Source organism: Camelus dromedarius, chromosome 4 (assembly GCF_036321535.1).
Source record: "Camelus dromedarius isolate mCamDro1 chromosome 4, mCamDro1.pat, whole genome shotgun sequence".
In the NCBI taxonomy this organism is placed as follows: Eukaryota; Metazoa; Chordata; class Mammalia; order Artiodactyla; family Camelidae; genus Camelus; species Camelus dromedarius.
The window spans coordinates 20,747,352-20,769,205 of NC_087439.1; the positions used below are offsets into that span (position 1 = coordinate 20,747,352).

Below are 21,854 nucleotides of genomic sequence, written 5' to 3' on the forward strand. Positions count from 1 at the left end.
CCATTAGTTGTTAGAGTAGTATAGATTAAAACCACCATGAGATACTTCTATAAATATAATAGCTAAAATTACAAAGACCATACTACATATGGTCAAGGATATGAAAAAATTAGGACTCTCATACACTGCTGATGGTAACGTACACTAATACAACCACTTTGAAAGACCAGTTGGCAATTTTTTAATAAGTTTTATGCTTACCGTATTATCCAGTGAGTTTACTTTTAGGTTTTTACTCAAGAGAAAAGAGAACATATGCCTGTATAATGACTTGTATATAAATGTTTACAGCAGCTTTATTTGTAATGACTAAAAACTGGGCACACTCAGATGTTCATCAGGTGAAGGGATAAACAGATTATGGTATGTCTACATACAGTGGAATATCATTCAGCAATAAAAAGCATACAACTGTCGATACACAGAGAACGATCTGCATGAATCTCAAAATACACTGAGTGGAAGCCAGACAAAAACAAGTTTAAATTGTATGATTCTATTTATAGAAGACTCCAGAAAATACAAACTATAGCAGTGGAAAGCTTATCAGAGGTGTTGCCTGGGGTGGGGTGAAAAAGGATTACAAAGAGATAGAAGGAAGCTTTTGAGAATAATGAGTATGTTCACTGTCTTGATTTTAATGATTGTTATATGGCTGTATAAACTTTAAATGTGTGCAGTTTATTGCATGTCAATTATACCTCAATAAAGTTGCCAGAGATGTTCTGATAACATATATACTAGTAAGTTTTTAATGGCTACAAATATGGTTTGTTTAGCTTTATAATTTATTCTTCAGGATTAAATAGTGACAAAATGCAGTGTACTAGCTGGTGTTTAAAATAGTAGGAGAGAGAAATATACTCATTAAGAGTATTGAGTAGTAAGGGGTTTTTAAAGAATAAAACCCTGTTTTAAAAATACACTGTATCTTGCACTTACACAAATAGAAATTTAAGAAAAATTAGTCTTTTTCTTGAATGTATTAATTCATACTTTTTCTACTTAAAACAGTTTAAAGACTTTTAAAGTACCCTCAGCTCAAAGTGTAATATGCTTTAACTTCATTTTCTAAGTTACAAATACGTATTTAAAACTTGGTTGTTTGAGTAAATGTTTAATGCTGTGTTTCCTTACGGACAGTATGCACTGGAGCGGCTGAAGGTCATGTGTGAAGAAGCTTTGTGCAGTAACCTCTCAGTAGAAAATGTTGCTGATACCCTTGTCCTTGCAGATTTGCACAGTGCAGAACAGTTGAAAGCACAAGCCATAGACTTTATTAATAGGTAAGCTATGTTTGTATTTCAGTGGACATGACACCTTCAGCCATTTTTCACCGAACTTTTTCTTAAGTGTGTTTAAATCTTCAATGCAGGTGCAGTGTACTTCGACAGCTTGGGTGTAAAGATGGGAAAAACTGGAACAGCAAGTAAGATAACATCAGTTTCTGACTTAAAGTTGATCTGCATACATGAAATTAAATGTTTGCATAGCCTTTTGTTCATCTACAATAAGTATGAATCCAGATACTAGTTATATGAAGCAAACAGCCAGTTGTTTAAAAAATAATTTGACTACTTAGTGGATTCTTGAGGCTATGCTCCCTTGTAGATCAGCTTCTAACGTGAACTGGGATGGATGCTGTAATTCTTAAGCACATATGTTCACGTAGTATACAGCTGAGTCCAGGTATTTCAGTGACTACTAGAAACCCTCTCCCTGCCTCTTCAGAAGCATTTCTAGAAATGTGGGAAATGTTTATTTTATCCTGTGAGGAATGTACCCTCCAGATTGGCCTGGAAAGTCTTGACATTTGAATGCCAGCCCACTGCTTCTTGGGTTAGCCAAGCGCCCTGCATCACATGCTGTGTTAGTCTGACTGCCTGATAATCCAGAAAGGGTAGCAACTGGGGCGTTCTTTTCCCTGGTACAACTGTACGGGGCGGGGTAGTTGTGACCTCCTTCTAAGCCTGACTCTTCAGGATATGACGTAACTATTAGAACTTACCATTCCCTTTTTTCCTGTCTCATTTTTAGAGTGGCTTTTTTACTCTGCAAGTAATCAAAATCAAAAAGAGTCAATAGGTTGGGGAATTTGCATCTGCTTTTGATTAGTTTTTGCTTATAACCCTTAAATTCCATTTTCACAAATTATCAAAAAGTTGATATGACTGGAAAAAGACAGTGTTAGAGACAAGAAAACAAATGTTTGATTTAATGTCTGCTTGCTTTCATCTGTTTTGATAGATATGAAGTTGGTTAATTGAGTTCTTAACGGTTTATGAATTTTGTTTTCTGCAAGTAAAAATTAGTCACTACTTTTAAGATACTGGTTGTTCTACTTATTGGTCAGTGTGTGTGATAATAACATTATCATCATGGTGTGTGAGCCCAGGAAAAGTCAACTGACAGTTGTGATTCTTTGAAGGTAGCCACTTGCAAGCTCTTGTTTTATTCTCTTAAGAAAATATTTTACATTGTATAACTTTTTCAGTGTCAAAAAATGTTTACTTAATCCCATGTAGAAGCTGTGTTGTACATAGGGACCTTCAATAGATATTTGTTGAATTAAATAAGTGAAATTGCCAGGTATATTAAGTATCTTTGTGATTCTAAACAACTAGTTGAAATTATAAACATAATGACACACTGGTAATTCGATGTCAGGCAAATTAAAAAAAAAATTCTTTTGTTATTAGCTGTTTAGTTCAGCAGACATTACTTAAGCGTCTGTTGTGTCTCAGGCACCATGCTAGGGTTCTGCATATAAAAACAATTATGAGGAAAAATCCTTGTTATTGAGACATTTATCTAATGAAAGAAACACATACATGAATATATCATTTCATTATACTTTGGTAAGTAATGTGCTAAAGGTATGTGCAGGACACTTGACTAAAGCTGGAAGTTTAGGGAAGAAGATGACTGAGCTGAGCTGTTTTCTTTATGGGGGTATATATATTTTTACTGAGACTGAACTGAGTCTTAAAACATGACTAGGAATTAGCAGAACTAAGAAGGAAATAGCAGGCACTGCAGACAGAAAGCGCAGCTTGAATCAAAGTACAGAAGCGTGAAGCAGTAGTTGGTCATTCATTTAACAGATACTTATGTTTATTGCCCAGTAGACCCCCAAGGCACTGTGCTCAGCACCAGAAGTATAATGGCAAACATGACAGGTATCTTGCTTGCCTTCGTGGAGTCTGTGGTTTAGCAGGAGATACATAGGTAATAGGTAATGTAGAGCATACTCATCTGAGCATATAGCAAAAAGACCTAACCTTTCCAGGGGTCAGAGAAAGCCCTTTTGAAGAATTGTTGTATAAATAAAAGACCTAAAGTATTAATAGGAGTTACCCTGGTGAAGAAAAGGGAAGAGGTGGGAAAGTGTATATATCCCAGAAAAAGACAATTGTGTGTGCTGAGTTTTGGTGACAAGAAAACATTGTGGGGGGCGGGGGAGGTGTGAGAAGCTGGAGAAAGAAGGCAAAGATAAGATGATGGAAGGCCATCTAAATAAACATTAGGGCTTTTAGACAAGAGTAATGGGCATCTAGTGAAAGGTTTTAACCTAGGGTAGGACGTGATCAGGTGTGTGTTTTTAGCAGTCTCTATGGAAGGTAGAGAGCAGATTGTGGGGAAGCTGAGGTGGTGATGGTAACTGGAGAGCAAGGTTATGTGTAGGTAGGCCAGTTGAAAAGTTATTGGAGTGGTTCAGGCATGAGATACGGGTAAAATTACACTTGATTGGTGACAGTGGGGCTAGGGAGAAATGAAAGGATATAATACTTTGAATGGACACTATAATTGGGTATTATTTGGGTGGTGGGTGGGTACAAAGAGAAGATAGGAGACAAGGAAGGGTAACTAGCTTTGCTGCTTGAGTAACTGTATTTACTCAGAGCATGTGGTATATAGGATATAATAAACAGTTCAATATCATACAAAATGCAAGAGCATGGAACTGGGAGGTGGAAAGCTAGAGTGAGGAACTAGGAAACTGTTTCTCTTTCTAAAGAACTTGTTTACTGGCAGTGGAGAACAATAGGAGAGGAGTGTTCATGTTACTAAGGCAGCATGGAAGCTGGTTTGAAAGGAGCCAAGATAGAGAAGATGACAAAGTAGGAGACTTGTAGTAAATCAGATGTGAGCTGATGTGGCCTTAACTGGAGATTTGGTATCTTGGAGAATAAAAACAGGGCTTTGATGACTGGAAAGGATGGCGTATAGAATGACTCCCAGGTTTTGACTTGAATCACTGGGTGGAAGTCTTAGCTGATTGGAAATGAGGAAGGAAGAATCTGGAGCTCAAGGAGAGGCATGTTGAGTTCCTATCTGATAATCCGAGGTTTGTTTGTTTCTCAGGGTTGGAAACAAACTTTGTGGGGAGGCTAGGATTTAGCAAATCAATATTTACCATCATTGAATATGATAGTTAAAATTGTGAAGAGTGGATGAGATGAGTAATGAATATTAAGGGAAAAGAGTAGTCGAGGACAAAACGTAGAACTCTAGGGAAAACTTGCATGTAAGATCCAGGAGAAAAGAAGGAGCAGGTACAGAAACGGTTAACAGTAGGAACAGAAATACAGAGGCAGGTGTCACACGCTTCAGGATAGCACTTCCTGAAAAAGTGAATCGTTTCAGTTGCAACAGAAAATACCAGTAAGATAAAGGTGATATTTAAAGGGTAAATTCAAATGGTTTGAATACATAGTCAGAGTGTTCCAAAACACTTTGAAATCTGTAAATTAAAAAAAAATTTTTGACAGTTCAACAATGCATTTTGAAAATGACTCTATACTAAATATCTCACTTTGTATTTTTCAGCCAAGCAACAGACATAATGGAAACATCAGGGTGGAAGTCCATGATTCAGTCTCACCCTCACTTGGTAGCAGAGGCCTTCCGAGCACTAGCATCTGCACAGTGCCCACAGTTTGCTGTTCCACGGAAACGGCTAAAACAGTCTTGAAATCCTCCAGGAACTGTAGGAAAATGGAACTGACTTTTACTCCTCCAGGTCCAGAAGGATTCTAATACACAAACCATAAGCAAGAGTTGTTTCTGTTGTCTTGTCCACAGAACAGAAGCTGAAAAGCATACTGCTTGCATTTCAGGTGGATAAATTATGGTTTATTCTTCAGCTTTAAATTAGACTGATTATACTCTAATTCACTTCAAGGCCTTAAATTATCTTCAATGACTTCTCTTGTTCATATACTTTAATTTTTTTTTTTTATTGTGCCTTGTCATTGTGATCAAGGCTATGCAGGATTGCACTAGCTCCATAATGCAGTAATATTGATAACTGAAGATAATAAGTTTCAAAAAGGGATCTTCCATTAGTTTGAGAATGGCAAATGAATTTTGCAGGGTTTGTCCTATGCTATCTCAAAGTTTGAAACTAGGTTCTCTGTACAAGCACTTGTTTTGGAGATCACTGGAAATGTCTCCAGTCTAACTTCTGTTCATACAGGAGAACCTGCTTACCTTCAAGGTAAGTTACGGCAATACACTGCTTCAATTCTAATTTATTTTTCATTTCAGGGGGCAAATATGCAATGAATTGGCCCAGGCTTTTAGTAAAATTTGTGATGTTTGTATGTTAACCGTCCAGACAAACTAAGAGAAGCATAACAAACCTTTGCTTGTTTCTTTTTGAGTTTATCCAAGTTTACAGTGATTGAGAACTGATTGAGGTTAAGATTTCAATAAGAAGAAAGCATGTTTTGTGCTGAATTCTTTTTAATTTATAGTGAGCTACATTTATATGAAGAATTCTGTACATGTTAAAAGTCAGGATGACCAAATGTAAATTTAGTGAGTGGGCCAATTAAGATGATAAATATGCACTTTTAATGTATAACTTTTATATGCTGAATGGTACTTTTTTTTTTTTTTTTTTTTTTTTTTGCTTTTGAGGGAGTTAATAAGGTATGATTGTGTCTTAACTTTTGAAAAATTTTTAAGACAGATGGAGGCAAACTGGGATGTTTGTGAAATAGGTAAGAAAGATATTCTCGATTATAGTTAAATTGGTTTGAATTTCAGATATTCATTATTGAATTTACTCCTGTTTTATCACACTTTGGAGAAGGCACCTGAACAGTAAGTGAATCCTGAACAGTCTGCTCTCCTTCTGAAAACAACAGACTGATACTATTTGCAGACTAAAAGGAGAGAACCCTTAGAAATATGTCAGGCTACACTCAAACCTTTTTTTTCTTCCCTAGCTTTCTCCTTTCTGTCTCAGTTACTGTACCAACATTGTGGATGATATTGAAATTCTGCATAATGTGAACAGGATAAATTATTTATAAATTGTTTTTCACAGGCCAGTTCTTTACTATAAATGAATTTTAGTTTTAAACACATACACATCTTCAGTTTTTGATAGCTCTGTTCACGACGGAGGTCTGTTCCGGTGCATTGTCCTGGAGAAGCAGGAGCAATCAGCGTCAACTCACTGCATCTGATTTCCTGTAACAGTGATATTTGACCACAAGGGGAAAAGTGTGTCACTAGGGGGGAAAAAAAAAGGAAAACACATATACCTACGTATACCTATATATCTGCATCTATAACTTTATTCTCCAGTTAAAATTTGTATAATTTGTTTCATTTTTGAATTTAGGACGAAAGGAAAAAAATGAAGTCTGAAGTTTTAAAATAGATTTTATTTTTGTTGTCTGTTAGGTATTTACCGAAGCAATCCTAATATACCAAGAGTGATCCATATTTACATTGAACTAACACTGTCAGATAATCATTGGTTTTAACAGCACACTAGAGTTTGAAAAGACCATTATTTTCAGATATTTTTTCTGTGTATAGTTTGAGTCTTTGTTGTGTTAACTTAAATTTGAAATTGGAAGACTTCCTTAGGTTAGAAAATTCTTATATACGAATGGACTCCATCCGATGTAAGAGTTTCATAGGGAACAGAAATTCACTTCTGTAACTTCACTGTAAGATTGAGCCCATTAAATTTACAATGTACAATTACACACACACACACATACACGCTGTAAGAATTTAAGATTTTTGCCTGGGTCTTACAAGAAAACAAATTCCTTCCTCAGGCTATAAAATTTTGTTGTCAAATATGAAAAAAAAAAATACTGGTGTATCCATTTATATCAAAGGCACACAGGCACATTGTGAATTAATTCACTGCTTTGAAACTACATTTCTAACCATAGTGACTTAAGTAATAACATGTATAATGAACATTTCAGCTTACCCTTTCTTACTTACTATAGTGTGTATTGCAAATCTGAAGGGTTTTATTATAAAGATTTTTTTTTTTTAGTTTGGTAGCACATTTTGTACCAAAAATGTCAAACACTGTGTTGTAAGAATATCCACATTTGTAGAAATGTCCACTTTTCAGATAATATAATGCCTACCATTATACTAACAGAATCATAGGGTAGTTGATTTATTTTTTTTATTTATTATGTATATTTTTGGTATTGTGGGTTAAGGCAGTGATAAAAAACTATTAATATATTTTTGATGTGAGTGCTCTAATAGGCTTTTTTCTTTCATTTTTAAACTACACACATTGTTTTCAGTAGGCACAGATTTTGTCCAGAGCAGTGTTGCCTTTTGAACGGTAAGTTTGCTCCTGTTTCCCTTTTGTCACCTAAACAGAGCTTTTTCTTAGAAAAGTAGTAACTGGTTTTAAATATTACATATTATAAAAGTAACCATTGGAGAACTGTTCTTTAGATTGATATATAGAAACACTGTATTTGTGCCTTTTTCATGTTTTAATTGTAATGTGTATCGGTATTTGGAGCACAAATATGAAGGTGCCATAACACTATGGCCTGCCATTGTTACCTCCTTGAATACTCATGTGTCATTGTCTTGAAATAGTAATTGGAGCTCCTTGCATGTATTCCGTGGTCGTTGGGTGTGTGTGTGTGTGTGGTGTGTACACGTGTATTCGCTTGGATTTGTGTGTGGTATGTTTGAGTGAATTTCTGAAAATAGGACTCAGTTAAATGTTGAAAGTTTAGATTAGTTGAAATATATGCCATTTAAATGTGCTTTATTTGGGGGGACAATTGAGAGGAAATCATAATTCTCAAACATACGACCAACTTATAGCATGATAAAATGTGAAACAGTGCCTTTTTAGGACATCAATTTTTAAACTGAGTTTTAAAATATTAACAAAGATCTCTTAAAAAGGTGTCATGAACATTATTGGTTTATTTTTAAGCCAGATCTAAGTTAGATCTTAAGTTGCCAAAAGTGTAATTGCTGTTTTATTTGCCCATTTAACTTTTGTGCATAAATTTAAATCCTGAGCAGAATTCTTTATAAAATTGTGGCTCATTGATGCTATCCAGTGTTAATAAAATAGCACACTAGGGCTTTGGTAAATTGTTTTGTTAAAATCCAGCTCAACAGGCTTTTCTCAAAGCCGAGTCTACTTGAAGAAGTGACTTGTCCTGAGTTATTATTCTCTTTGATGGATAAAATGAAAATACTCAGTGTATTCCCACAAAACAAGGTCGGGGGTGGCTTTAGTGTTTTCAGATTATAAAAACAGCACTTTCAGCACACATAAGAGTATTTTGCAAACCTCTTTATACAGATTATGAGCTCTGCTTTATTTAGGTGTTCAATGGAATGATGTAACTTTAGGTCCAGTTGAACGACTATTGAGTGCCTACCATGCAAGACTTCCTCTTCACTAGGAATGAAATCACCACACCGTGTCTTCTGTTTGCATTATGTGGACTTTATATTTAAATCTTTTTTCTGTTGTTAGAGTTTATCATTGTATACTGTAACCCAGTTAATTTTGCATTCAATATTTTTAGAATGAAGGTAAAACTTGAGTCCCATTTTTGAAAATAAAATTCTGCTGAGATTATTTAAAAATTAGTTCTGGGGGAAATTGATTTTCAAGATTCAAATGTATAAAGAACTTATATTGAACTTTTCAGCCTCATTTTTAATCAGCTGTTAATGATGAGATACTTTTTGTATCTTGTTGCTGAAAAATATTTTTTGCATTTCAGCACGTTGACTTAAAATAAAGTTGTTACTACTTATTCAGAATTAATTGGTTTATTTTGTGTTTATTTGAAAAGTATGAATAATTATTTTTCAGATTACTGTGATGCTTCACAAAAAGAGCCATGTATTTGGTATGGTAACTTAGAATTGTGCATAGTAGTTGCCTTTTCTACATAGAGAGACTGGTGTTTTTTTGGAACCTACTGAAGACATATTCCTCAACTCTGAAATTACATTATGTACATTAACATATGCATACCATCAGTATTGAATGATGTATGCTGATGTTATGTAATTTAATGTAGCACTTGAATAAAGATCACCCTTCCTTGGTCCTCCTACCTCCTCTTAATTTTAATTGAATATTTGCGGCAATCAAAAAGAGCAAATTTGGGCCAGTGTATTCCTAGACCAGCTTAGTAACAGTCACATAATTAATTAGTGCTTTAAAATACTGACCAAAGTAACAGAAACGCACAGTAAAAAAAAACAAACAAAAAACCCTTCCATTTACCCGACACACCCATACACATACACACTGAACTACCCTTGAAAGAATAAAAGGGTTGAAACAAAGTATTACCTATACAATTACAGTAAATAGGACAAGTGGTCACATTCTAAGCTTTAAATGAACTATATATAACCTTTTCCCTTCTACTCTGCAGCAGCTGGCACCCTTAATACTTAGAACACTCGGTTGTTTTGTTTCCTCCGTTTTATCACCTCAGAATCATTTATTTCTAAGAGAAGGCCAAGACTGGCATTTGCTTTGATCACTATTTTTAAATAGAAGAGATTGGTACAAGTCTTCCACACAATATATTTTTTGTTACCTTCTTATTTTTTTGTACCAGGGAGGTTTGTATGCATCTGCAGAAAAGTCTGTCATTCCTGCTCTCACTGCTTCTTTTCCACCTCTCTTGCCCTCCACCCTTAATCCCTTTGTGAAGGATTCACGTGTAGTCCTGGTCCAGTCTGTGACATCAGAGCCAGACATTTCCTATGGTATCTAATCTTACCCTTTTGTCCAAATTCAGACTAGGCCTGATAAGTACAAAGAAAGAAAAATTGTGGGATTTAGGAATAACAATTGCAGTGTGCATGTGCACGCACACACACACAGACACAGGCAGACAGTGTCCTGAGGACTCATGTTACTGCCACAGTGGAACGTTTTTGGAATGTATACTTTATAAAGTGCCAAAAAAAAAAAATGTACAGGCAGGTCATTATGAACATTGGGCAAAAATGAAAGTGGCATGCAACTGAAACTACTGTAAGATTAGATGAATTAAATTTCATCAGAAATGATAAAGCAGAAATTTGAATGTAGAAGACAGGGTTCACAAATAGTCCCAGATCACAGGGATAGGGATAATGAGATGAAAATAAAGATGATTCAGTTTAAGTTTTATCGACAGTTAATTTAATGGAGTACTAGGCACTGTGCTGGACTGGTTTATAGTGATAAATAAATTATAAATGGTGCATGTCTTCATGAAGTCTGTTCTTGAAGAAGGCACTATAATACAATACAATGTGTGAGTTGTGACAGGAGTACAAGAGAGAAACCTAAGCTGGGATGGGGACAGTGATCTCAGATAGCCTTTCTGAGGAAGTGATGTCAACTTTAAATTGAGTGGGAGGTGGGCAGCTTGGTGATGTTATCATCCAACCAATTGTGTGTAGTCTCTGATGCTGACCAAGATTTGTATGGAACATTTTTTAAAAATAATTAAGGAGCTCTAATCATCTACTGGTAGAATTTAAAATAGACTATGTATCCTCCAAAGCACAAGCAAAATATTGTATGTGTGTGGCAAAGTCGGGGAAGAGAACCAACTAAGATACCAAAAAGGGAGAAGACAAAGATAACATTACAAAGATCTAGCAGAAGTAGTGTGACTAATGGAATAGGTTAAATGTACCAACTATCAGAAGAACTTACTCAGTAATGATCTCAGTCGTGGGTGTGTAACACATGCCCGTTCTGATAGAATTTAATCAAGTCAGTAACAAAATATAAGCCTTGTGAAAGAGGAATAGAGGGTACTTGGGTAGCACATCTGAACAGTATGTTACTGCCAGCCAGGCACAGAAGAGAAAGTTTCTGTAAGTGTGGAGGCTCAAGGGTCAGAGGAGACGGCGACTTTACTGAAATTCAGCAGAGCTAAAAAGTAGCGCTTTTTGTTGATGTGTGCTGCCTCTGTGCGCATGTCTTTCTTTGATGGGGGTAGGAGTGAAACCAAGTGAGAGAACTCTTGAGTCCGTAGGTAGGTAGGACTAATGCAGGAAAGCCCTTTTTTAAGCTCTAAATTGCTCAAACTGACAATCAAGGAAAAAATGTAAACAATTATACAATAAATTACCTGACAAAAGGCTAGGAACTAAGTTGGCTTTACACGGGAATTACTTCAAACTTCCCAGAAACTGATAATTTCCATGATACATGCATTGAAGTAAACAGTGAAAAATAAATTTAAACAGTACTGTTAACTAAACTAGTATAAAGCACATAATCTTAGAAAATTACAAAAAATAAATGAAATATATGTAAGACACTAATCCATTGTCCTAAAGGTAGTAGTAGCTTGCTACATGCTGTTTCTCCGTCCTTTCCCCACTTTCCTAAGAGAATACTCAAAAGTGAGGCTTACAGACCCACCTCTATTATAAATATGAATGATAGAATCCTAAATTAAATCCTAATAGCTAGAATGCAGTAATAAAAAGAAAAACCAAGCACCCAAGGCTAACCTAGGACTCAGAGGATAGTTCAGTATTATGATACCAGTTTTGTAACACATCAAAAGGTAAACTAAAAGCCATGATCGTCAAGTTGAATTCTAGAAAATTCCACATTTTGCACAAGATATCCTTACCAACCATCTATAGGATGTAATTCTGCAACTCACTGACACTTACCATTCTCACACCATTAGCCAAAAACATAATGACAACACACTAGTCATTCCCCAGAATCGGGACCAAAACAAGTAGTTTGACAATATGCTTATTAAATTATTCAAGATATTTTAATCAATGAAATATATATGAAACAAATAAGTATGGGAAAGGAGGCCTATATTTGAAAGATACAATAATGTTTTCCTCAAAGACCCAAATTCAATTTAAAAATTAATGCTAGTTTAGTAAAATGGCTAGGAAAATCTAGAGATAATCTGCAAGATAATATTTACTGGCAGAAACCATTTATGAGGAATACAATTTCAATTACAGGAAATGAACAGAAAATATAATGGAAAGGCCTAGGAATGATCTTTGATTGAGATGTAAAAGCACTACAAAGGGGGAAATTATCCTACAAAATTATACTAAAAGACAGGAAAAAAATGAATTGTAGGGGAAGAAAACAAGAGAAACCATACTGTTATATAGTCATATTTAATAAACGTATACTTGAGGGAAATACAGGAACACAATATAAGTATTTTTCTTTGGATTATGTGCTGGGACACATTTGTTCCAATGAACTGCATTTTCTAAAATTTCCATAAAACCAAAATATGTGTTTACATTATTAATGAGAAAAAAGATTAAACATTCGAAAAATGTACATTCTGGGAAAGTCAATAAATTGATTTTACTTAAGCTATCCAGAGTAGTAAAGGTAGACTAATCTACCCAGCTTGGGGAAGATAATATGAAAGGTCAGGCATGCTGATCTGCTAGTTTGTACTTAACTCTTAGGCCATCATTACTGATGAGATTGTTTATAATCATTTGGAAATGAAGTGGCAAGTGACTGCTAGGATAATATACATTCTTATTTTTTTAAAAAGATACATTTTCCTTAAAATTAGGGTTTTAAAATTTTTTTCCTTAAAATGATTGATAATTAAATGCTGTTTTGTGTGTGTGTGTTGTTTTATGAGAATTGGCAACACTCAAACTTAGAATCTAGCACACTGAGTCTTGATATGAGCCTTTCCTCTTGGGCTTTAAGGTTTTAGGCTGAATGGAGGAGTGTTTCCTTTAATTATAATTATACAAGCGGGCCCTTATTCCATACAAGATGCAGTGATGGTTAAAAAAAAAAAATACAAAGATTCCTTACTCTCACCCATCTTGCTCACAAATTAATAGAGGAACAGCCATAGATCAGTAATGATCAACTGGTCTTGCTAGATGTGTATCAAAACCAAACTTCTGACTTAGTTGATTTTCCCTGTTGTTAGTCCATTTCCTATTTCACTGATGCCCCCACTTAAGCTTTATTCATTATTCGTTTCTTAGCTTAAGGTGAAAGCTTATTCATTTTTACATATTTCTTTTCTAATAATCATGTAAAGCTATTGATTTTTCTCTAAGCACTACCCACAATTAATTACATCCCACAATTTTTTGTATGTCGTATGTTCATTATGACCAGTTTGAAATATTTTCTAAAAGCCCTTGTGATTTATTCTTTGGCCCATGGGTTTACTTCCTATATTGGGGAGGATTTTTCGAGGTATCATATTTTTACTGATTTCTAATTTAAATCTATGGTAGTCAGAAAATATACCCTGTATAATTTCAGTCAGTTGGTATTTATTGACACGTGTTTTATGGCATAGAATATGGTCTATCTTGATGAAAGTTCTATATGCATTTGAAAAAAATATTTTCTGCAACTGTTGAGTACTGAGTGCTATAAATGACAATTAGGTCAAGCTGACTATAGTGCTGCTAAAATCTGTATGTTCACTAATTTTTATCTACTTTTTTCTAGTAGTTACTGAACAATGAGTATGAAAATCTCCAACTTTATCAGTGAATTGGTCTGCCTCCCTTTTCTGTTAATTTTTTTGTGTATTTTGAAATTGATTTTAAGAGCAATATTTAGAGTTATGTATTTTTAAAACATGTTTTATTGAAGTATACTCAGTTCACAGTGTGTTAATTTCTGGTGTACAGCATACTGATTCATTTATACACATAATCCTTTTCATATACCTTTTCACTATCGGTTATTATTCATTACCAGTTGAATAATCAAGTGGGGTTCATCCCAGGGACCCAAGGGTGGTTTAACATATGCAAATCAATGTAATACACCACATCAACAAGAGAAAGGACAAAAAGCACATGATCATCTCAACAGATGCAGAAAAAGCATTTGATAAAATTGAACACCCCAAGTGGGTATAGAGGGAACGTATCTCAACATCATAAAAGCTATATATGACAAACCTACAGCCAGCATAGTACTCAACAGTGAAAACCTCAAAAGCTTCCCACTAAAATCTGGGACAAGATAAGGCTGCCCACTATCACCACTCCTATTCAAAATAGTCTTGGAGGTCCTAGCCACAGCAATCAGGCAAGATAGAGAAATAAAAGGGATCCAAATTGGAAAAGAGGTAAAAGTGTCACTATATGCAGATGAACATGATACTATTATAGAAAACCCTAAAAGGTCCACACAGAAACTACTAGAACTAATCGAAGAATTCAGCAAGGTAGCAGGTTACAAGATTAACGTTCAAAAATCAGTTGCATTTCTTTACACTAACGATGAATCAACAGAAAAAGAAAGTAAAGAAACAATCCCCCTTAAAATAGCACCCAAAGTAATAAAATACCTAGGAACAAATCTAACCAAGGAGGTGAAGGACTTAATACACGGAAAACTATAAACCATTAATGAATTTAGTCAAATACTTTTTCAATTTACTGAGATGATTACATATCTTTATCTTTTATTCTTCTAATGGGGTGAATTACTTTAGGTAATTTAAAAATTTTAAACCAATCTTGATTGCTTGGAATAAATGCACACTGGCTGTGATATATTATTTTCCTATATTGCTAATTAAATTTGCTGGTATATGTTTAAGGAATTTTGTGTGTATGTTTATGAAGGGTATTGGTCTTTGTGTGTGTGTTATTTCATCTTTACTTGTAGTAGCTGTTATTAGGTTTTGTTATTACAATTATTCAGGCTAAATTATTCCAAAATGGGTTGAGCAATGTTCCCTTGTCCTCTATTTTCTGAAAGAGGTTGTGTAATATGGCATTATTGCCTTCTTAAATGTTTGAAAGAATTCACCAGTAAGCTAGACTAGAAATTTTCTCCATAGGGATTTTATTTTTTCTGCAATTTCTTTAATAATATAAGGCTATTCAGATTTTGAACTTCTTCTGATGTACATTTTGGTTAGCTGTGTTTTTCACTTGTGACTGTTTTATATATGTTGTCAAACTTAATTGGCATGAAGTTGCTCATTATAAGCTCCCTTTTTTGTCCATTTAATGTTTGTAGAATCTTTAGTGATACCACCTTTTTCATTCCTAATGTTGGTGTTTTGTTTCCTTTATTTTCTTGACTGGTCTTGGTAGGAGTGTATCAGCTTTAATTAATCTTTTTAAATGTCAAATTTTTTTTTTTAATTCTCCTGAATTTTTTAAATTGTTACTTCCTATTCTATTAATTTCTAGCTGGTCTAACTTTCTTCATTTTAGTTACTCTGAGTTACATTTTCTCATATTTTTCTTTTCTTTTTAAGTATTTTTTATTGAAGTATAGTTGATTTGTAGTATTATATTAGTTCCAGGTGTACATGATTCCATGTTTTTATAGATTATACTCCACTTAAAGTTTTTACAAAATAATGGCTATGTTCCCCTTTGCTGTACAATATACCCGTTCTGCTTAGTTATTTTATACATAGTAGTTTATGTCTCTTAATCCCATACCCCTGCCCCTCACCTTTTCTAGTTTTTTAAGGTAGAATCTTAGACTATGGATTTTACACCTTTATTCTTTCCTGTCATAAGCATTTAAAGCCATGACTTTTCTTCTAAAAATATCTTGAAACTGCATCTTAAAAATTGCTTTTTGTTGTGTTTCATTATTGTTCCATTTGACCATTTTCTAATTTCTCTGATTTTTCTCCTTTAACCAATGAGTTATTTAGAAGTGTTTTATCTTGATTTCCAAATAGGAATTTTCCTAGATATCTTATTTTTAAATGTTAATTCTGTTGTGGCCAGAGGCTGTACTCTGGCCATTGATACTTAACAATACTCTTGTTACTACTCAGCATGTAATCTATCTTGATAAATGTTTTACCTGCATGGGAAGAATATGTATTCTTCACTTGAGTAGCAGCCTATAAATGTCTGTTAGGTCAAACTGGTTGAAAATCTATTTAAATCTTCAATACCTTTACTAATTTTTGTATTCTTTTTAAAATCGGTAGATAAATATCCTGGAAGAGGAATGGCCATCTCACTTCCACCAAATGTAATTGTATGTTAGTTTATTTCTTCTGTTAGTCCTGTTGATGTTCTCTTCTTGTATTTGAAGTTTCTTTTTATTAGATACACACGTTTAGGATTTTTCTTTTTCTAATGACTTTATCTTTTTTATCATAATTAAAGTCCTCTTTATCTCTGGTAATACTCTTTGACTTGAAGTCTACTTCAGTAATGTTAATATAACTACACCAAGGTTTTAAATCTTGTATCCGCATGGTGCATGTATCTCCTCCCATCACTTTCATCCTATTCGTGTCTTTATAATATTTTTTCTTGTGTGTGCGTGTGTGTTTGTATCTAAAGTGAATCTTTTGTAGGCAACATATAGTTGTGTCTTACTTTATTTATAGTCTAATAAATTCTGCCTTTTAATTGGTGTGCATCAACTATAAATACATTACATAAATTACATGATGTAATTAATGATATGTTTGAATTTATATCTTAGGTATTTCTTTTCAGCATTTGGCTTCCATTTTTGTTCCTCTGCTGTTCCTTTACTGTTCTTGTGTTTCTTAAAAAATATTTTTAACAATCTATTTTATTTCCTCTATTTACTTTTTAAGCTATATTTTTTGCATTTTTAGTTGTTGTTTTAGACTTGCAATATGTATCCTTAACTTATCATAGTCTACTTATAATTAGTGTTGCATCATTTCACATAAGCTTTAAAAAAGTACAAATACTTATCACCTCCGTCTCTTGTACCATTCTTATTTATTTCTGCATGTATTGTAAGGCCTACGATATCATGTTACAGTTATTGCCCTAACCAGCCAGGATCTTTTAAAGAAATTAAAAGGAAAATTTAAAAAATTTTCCATTTACCTACTACATATTTACTATTTGAATGCTGTTTACCTATTCCTGCAGATCTGAGTTTCCATCTACTATTTTGTGCTTATTTAGAGAGCTCTGGAGAGAGTCTGTGAATAAACTAATGATTGATAACTAGCAAACATACAAACAAAAACATTTCTAACTCCAGGGAACCACAAAAGTTCTACACAGAGGAAATGCAATCAGATCATAACTACGTGGCTCCACTGGGAAGAATGCTTTTATACCATAATAAACACCCATGACAGCAAGCTCGGAGTTTGGAAAGAGGGAAGAGCTGAGAGTTGGCAGAGTTCACCTCTGGGAAGCAGGAGTGGCAGTGAAATAGGGCCTGTTCTTTCTCGTAACAGGTTTAGTTTTACCAGGTGACTTTTCATATTATGTACGTGTAATATTCTGATAACAAAAACAATTGCTAATAGGAATATCCCAGTGAGAGAAAACATGAATATAGAAGAGGCTACGGGACTGTGTAAGATTTCTGAATAACACATATTGGGATGATTTTCAGTAACATCAGTGGACTTAAATAGAAGAAAAGACAACTGCTCTGGTCTACTTAACAAGAGAGGAGGAAACTGGATTATAGCAGATGATGGTAGGTTTATGTGTTTGGTGATAGGAAATGAAAGGGTGTCCTGGTCCTACTTCTTTTTAAGAAGCTGGTATGATAGTAAAATGGAAGTAAGAAATGGCAACTGCTTTCCTTGAGGCCAGCATCGTCCTTTTTGATGAGGATGAGAAGATTTTGTTGATCATTGAAAAAATGCCCATTAATTTTTTTGGGGGGGTGGGTTTGTGGTCATGTTTATCCTTATAGCCTGATACTTTACTTCTTAGTTTATTTTGTATGTATTTCCTTTAATAATTTTTCGTCCACTTGGTCTTGGGTTTACTCCCCTGAAAAGACCTTTGTAGTCCTTTCAAAAGGTGTTCCTTTTTCTACTCTATGAATATGCAAAATAAGCTTTATTTAATGAGTATCTGAAGGCTGTTAGCAACTGAAGAAAAATTATACATGTCCACATCATCTCTGTAATTTCTGAACTCTCCTTGTGCTTTGGAAAGTGTATTGTCAAGATGCTAAAGAAGCTTAAAATTGAATGATGGTATAACACATAGTGTCCTATGTGTAACTTTCTGTCTTAAAGAGCCAGATAGGTGTGCTCTGGGTCTTGGAAGGATTTAGCAAACCTGATAATAGTGACCAGACAGAGCTGCATAGACATCAAAAGGACACTCAATCTAAGCTGTTTGATTAGAACTTGGGTTCAGCCATCAGCTGTAGCTCCCTGCTCTCAGCACACACAGATTCAATTAAGCAACCAGGAGTTAGTATCCCTGCAATGGAACCTTCCACTGCTTACCAACTGCGTGTTCTTGGGCAAATTACTTACACTCTGAGTTTAGTGCTCCATTTTTTTTTAATGTTAATAACTTTGTTACCTAATAGGAATGTTGTGAGGGTCGAATGAGAGTGGATGTGAATGCAGCTCTCAAACTGGCATCCATACAGACATATACGTGGTTCAGGAGACGGCAGCTCTCATCACCACCATCAACTGGTCAATCAATAGCTAAACTACAGTTCTTCAAAATTGAAGGGAACTTGTTTTTTACAGAATCAAGAGTTTTCACCTTTCAAGGAGGCAAGTGGCCTTCAGTTTAAGGTTCTGATATGGGAAGTGTGAAGACAAAACAGCAAGGTGAGGCTAGTGTGGAAAATTAGGGAAGGGGTGAGACTGGAGTTGGAGACCAAAAGAAGAGTATGAGAGAGACTGCAGAACAAAGAGGATGAGGTCCCACCTGGGGCTGATGGCCGTTAGCACAGACCTAGGGGCAGTCCCAATATTTCCAAATTGTGCTAACGTGGCCCATGTGTGAACGTAGGTTTACCATAAAATGAACAAAGCTTCAGACTCAAAGCCCCTCACTTGCACAGATGAGCTCCTTCTAAGGCTCTGGGACAGACTGTGGTAATGTGATTACATATTCTTGGGTTTTCATAAAATTTGCAAAATAAGACGTTTTGAGTGCAATTGGTTAAAACTCTTGCCTCTTTTCATGTCAACTTTCTGACACACTTCCCCCCTGTATTAGGGGGCAGGAGTGGCTCTAGACATTTGGAGGCTCCAACCAAGGAAAGGTGAGTTGGAATACATTTAGTTTGAGTTTTGAGGGATCTGTGTAGGTGAGTCACAAGATGCTCATGGACAGTTAATTACTACAAGCTGTTTTGGTGCAGGAATTACTTCCAGAAATAATCTTGCCCATGCCACCTAGGCCAACTTCCTGAAACAATAAAAAATAAAGAAAAGAAAAGAAAAGAAAATGTAGGGCCAGAGGTTGTAACATGATACAAGCATGTCCTACTGCACCTGGCATTGAGGTATATGAGTAGTAAAGGAGAAACAATATTTGAAACATATGGAGTCACATGGCCTGTGGAAAAGTCTTCCAATCCTCAGATGTGTGAATTTTCAAGAGGTGAATTCAGTTCTCGATAATACCTAGGAAAAACGGAAGCTGCATCGTGTGAGAATACAGTGCTCTTTAATGCACCACATACCAATCAATGCACAATCATTTGTTCTTTCTTGATGGAATTCGTGTAAAATTTACCAAATTTTCTATGCATGTAGGGCACAAAACCTACAGCAGTATTACAGATGTGGTAGAGTTGAATGTTAAGTCGTGTTTTATGCATCCCAACACACTGCATCTCATCACCAACAAGCTGTGAAGCCGAGCATTTTTTAAAAACGTATAGAGGGGAAGGGTACAGCTCAGTGGTAGAGCGTGTGTTTAGCACGCATGAGGTCCTGGGTTCAATCCCCAGTACCTCCATTAAATAAATAAATAAAACTAATTACCTCCCCCACCAAAAAAAATCAAAAATCAAAATAGTTGGACTAAAAAATTTTACAGGGAACTATATTTAATATCTTATACTAACCTATAATGAAAAAGAATATGAAAATGAATATATGTATATGTATGACTGAAATATTACGTTGTACACCAGAAACTGACACAGCATTGTAAACTGACTATACTTCAATTAAAAAAAATCTGAACTATTAAGACCAATTTCATCAGCTGTGTTTTAGGCTGAACTATCTTCCTGTTACTTCTTCAGAGATAATATATTACAAAATTATCAGTATGAAGTTCAAAAGTTATGCAAACTGTAGGAAACAGAGGTATAGTGTGTGTAAGGCCATTAATTAATAAAAACATTGTGTCTATACTGATTTTGTGACGTCCGTTTACCAGCTTTTAAAAGTTTGTGATCTTTCTCATCCAAGATAAATATTTACTTTTCTAACAAATTTTGTATTAATCATTTAATTTTTCTTTCCCTAAAGAGCCTCCCCCTCAAATAGTATAAACTTTAAACCTCACAAAACCTGACCCCACCCTAGACAGTGACATTGTGCAGGATGGAACAGTTTTTCTGGAAAGGGACATTAGTTCACTCCTGACCCTGTCGAGGGCTTCCAGTCAATTACTAAACCCCAGTGAATCATTCCACAGACTGGGCTACTCTCTGAAATTGACTTTTCTTTTAGTACCTAGCTGCGGACTCTTAATTCTCCATGATGGATCAGCTGCAGCCTAGAGCAGATGTTGGCCAAAACCTTCGGGTATCCTTGTGCTTAATGATTCTCTCTTTCAAATTAGCATGAGACCTCTCTCAAGCCTTCTTGCTTCCTCCCAGCAAAATGGGGCCGCCAGGACCCAGGACCGTGAGACACCAAAAGAAAAGTTTGTGATGTTCTTCTTGTTAGTCTCTAAGTAAAGAGTTTATCCTATTTCTCTCTTCCTTTTTTTTTTTTTCTTTTATTGGGGGTAAACCTAGGAGATCATCTTTATGTCTGGCAAATCTGAAACTGGCCTTAAATCATTTCTGAGATAAAACCAGGTGCCCTTTGTTGCAGGGATTACAAATGACATATTGATATTGTGAATATTTATATTATTCAAATGCAAACTGCTGTTAAGAATTTGTTCAACTCATTCTGTGTTACTAACCTTCAAAATTCTCTGCACACTTCTGCAGACCTTGTCTTTAATTACACACTGAAAATTCCAAGAAGCAAACTACGTTTCCGTTGTGTTTTTGTCGTAGAAGTGTAAAGAGCAAGGCAGCCCAACAGCCTGATTTACAGCAGGACCAGTTCTCACTTAAGGGACAGCTCTTACCCTACGCTGTGTAGCTTCCTGTGATCGTCTCCTTCATTCAGAGCTTTGCAGTTACCAGTCTCTGACGTCCTAAGGGCAAATCCCTTAGTGTTTCCCTGGTAGAAAAATGACTTTCGTGACCACAGTAAAGAAAGAGGAGGTGGACAGGATCAGATCAATTTAAGGAAGATTTAACTATTTTGACTTTCTTCTTTACCGAGGCTAAAACAATTGATTTTTTAGACCTCTTTGGTTCCTCAGCTCTTAGAAAAGCATGTTGAACCAACTTTCCAGAAGCCAAGGGAATGAAAGGCAAGCAGAGCAAACAAATGAAGCTGAGCATTTTCCTAATCCGTAAATTCAACATTGCTCACGTGGTCCATGTTCCTTACTCCCGGGTAAGACATCTGCTTGTTTGTGTTTTCCAATCGGGCAGCATTTCATTCCTTCTCTTCCTCTCCAAAATGTTTCTTGATTTTCATTTTTGGAGAAAGGCCTTTAACTGATGTGGCTAGATT

At 35.1% G+C, this 21,854-nt stretch overlaps 1 protein-coding gene across 5 annotated transcripts in view; it reads left to right on the plus strand.

The window, feature by feature from the left end:
- The window catches only part of SPOPL (speckle type BTB/POZ protein like), a 61,606-nt gene extending 52,229 nt beyond the window's left edge, over positions 1 to 9,377 (plus strand). For all 5 annotated transcript variants that reach the window (XM_031451343.2, XM_031451342.2, XM_031451346.2 and 2 more), the window contains 3 exons: positions 1,144 to 1,286; positions 1,376 to 1,429; positions 4,831 to 9,377. In XM_031451343.2, coding sequence (XP_031307203.1) covers positions 1,144 to 1,286; positions 1,376 to 1,429; positions 4,831 to 4,975 — 342 coding nt within the window. In that variant the 3' untranslated portion in view covers positions 4,976 to 9,377. The remainder of the gene's footprint in view (positions 1 to 1,143; positions 1,287 to 1,375; positions 1,430 to 4,830) is intronic.
- Positions 9,378 to 21,854: the final 12,477 nt, after the last annotated feature.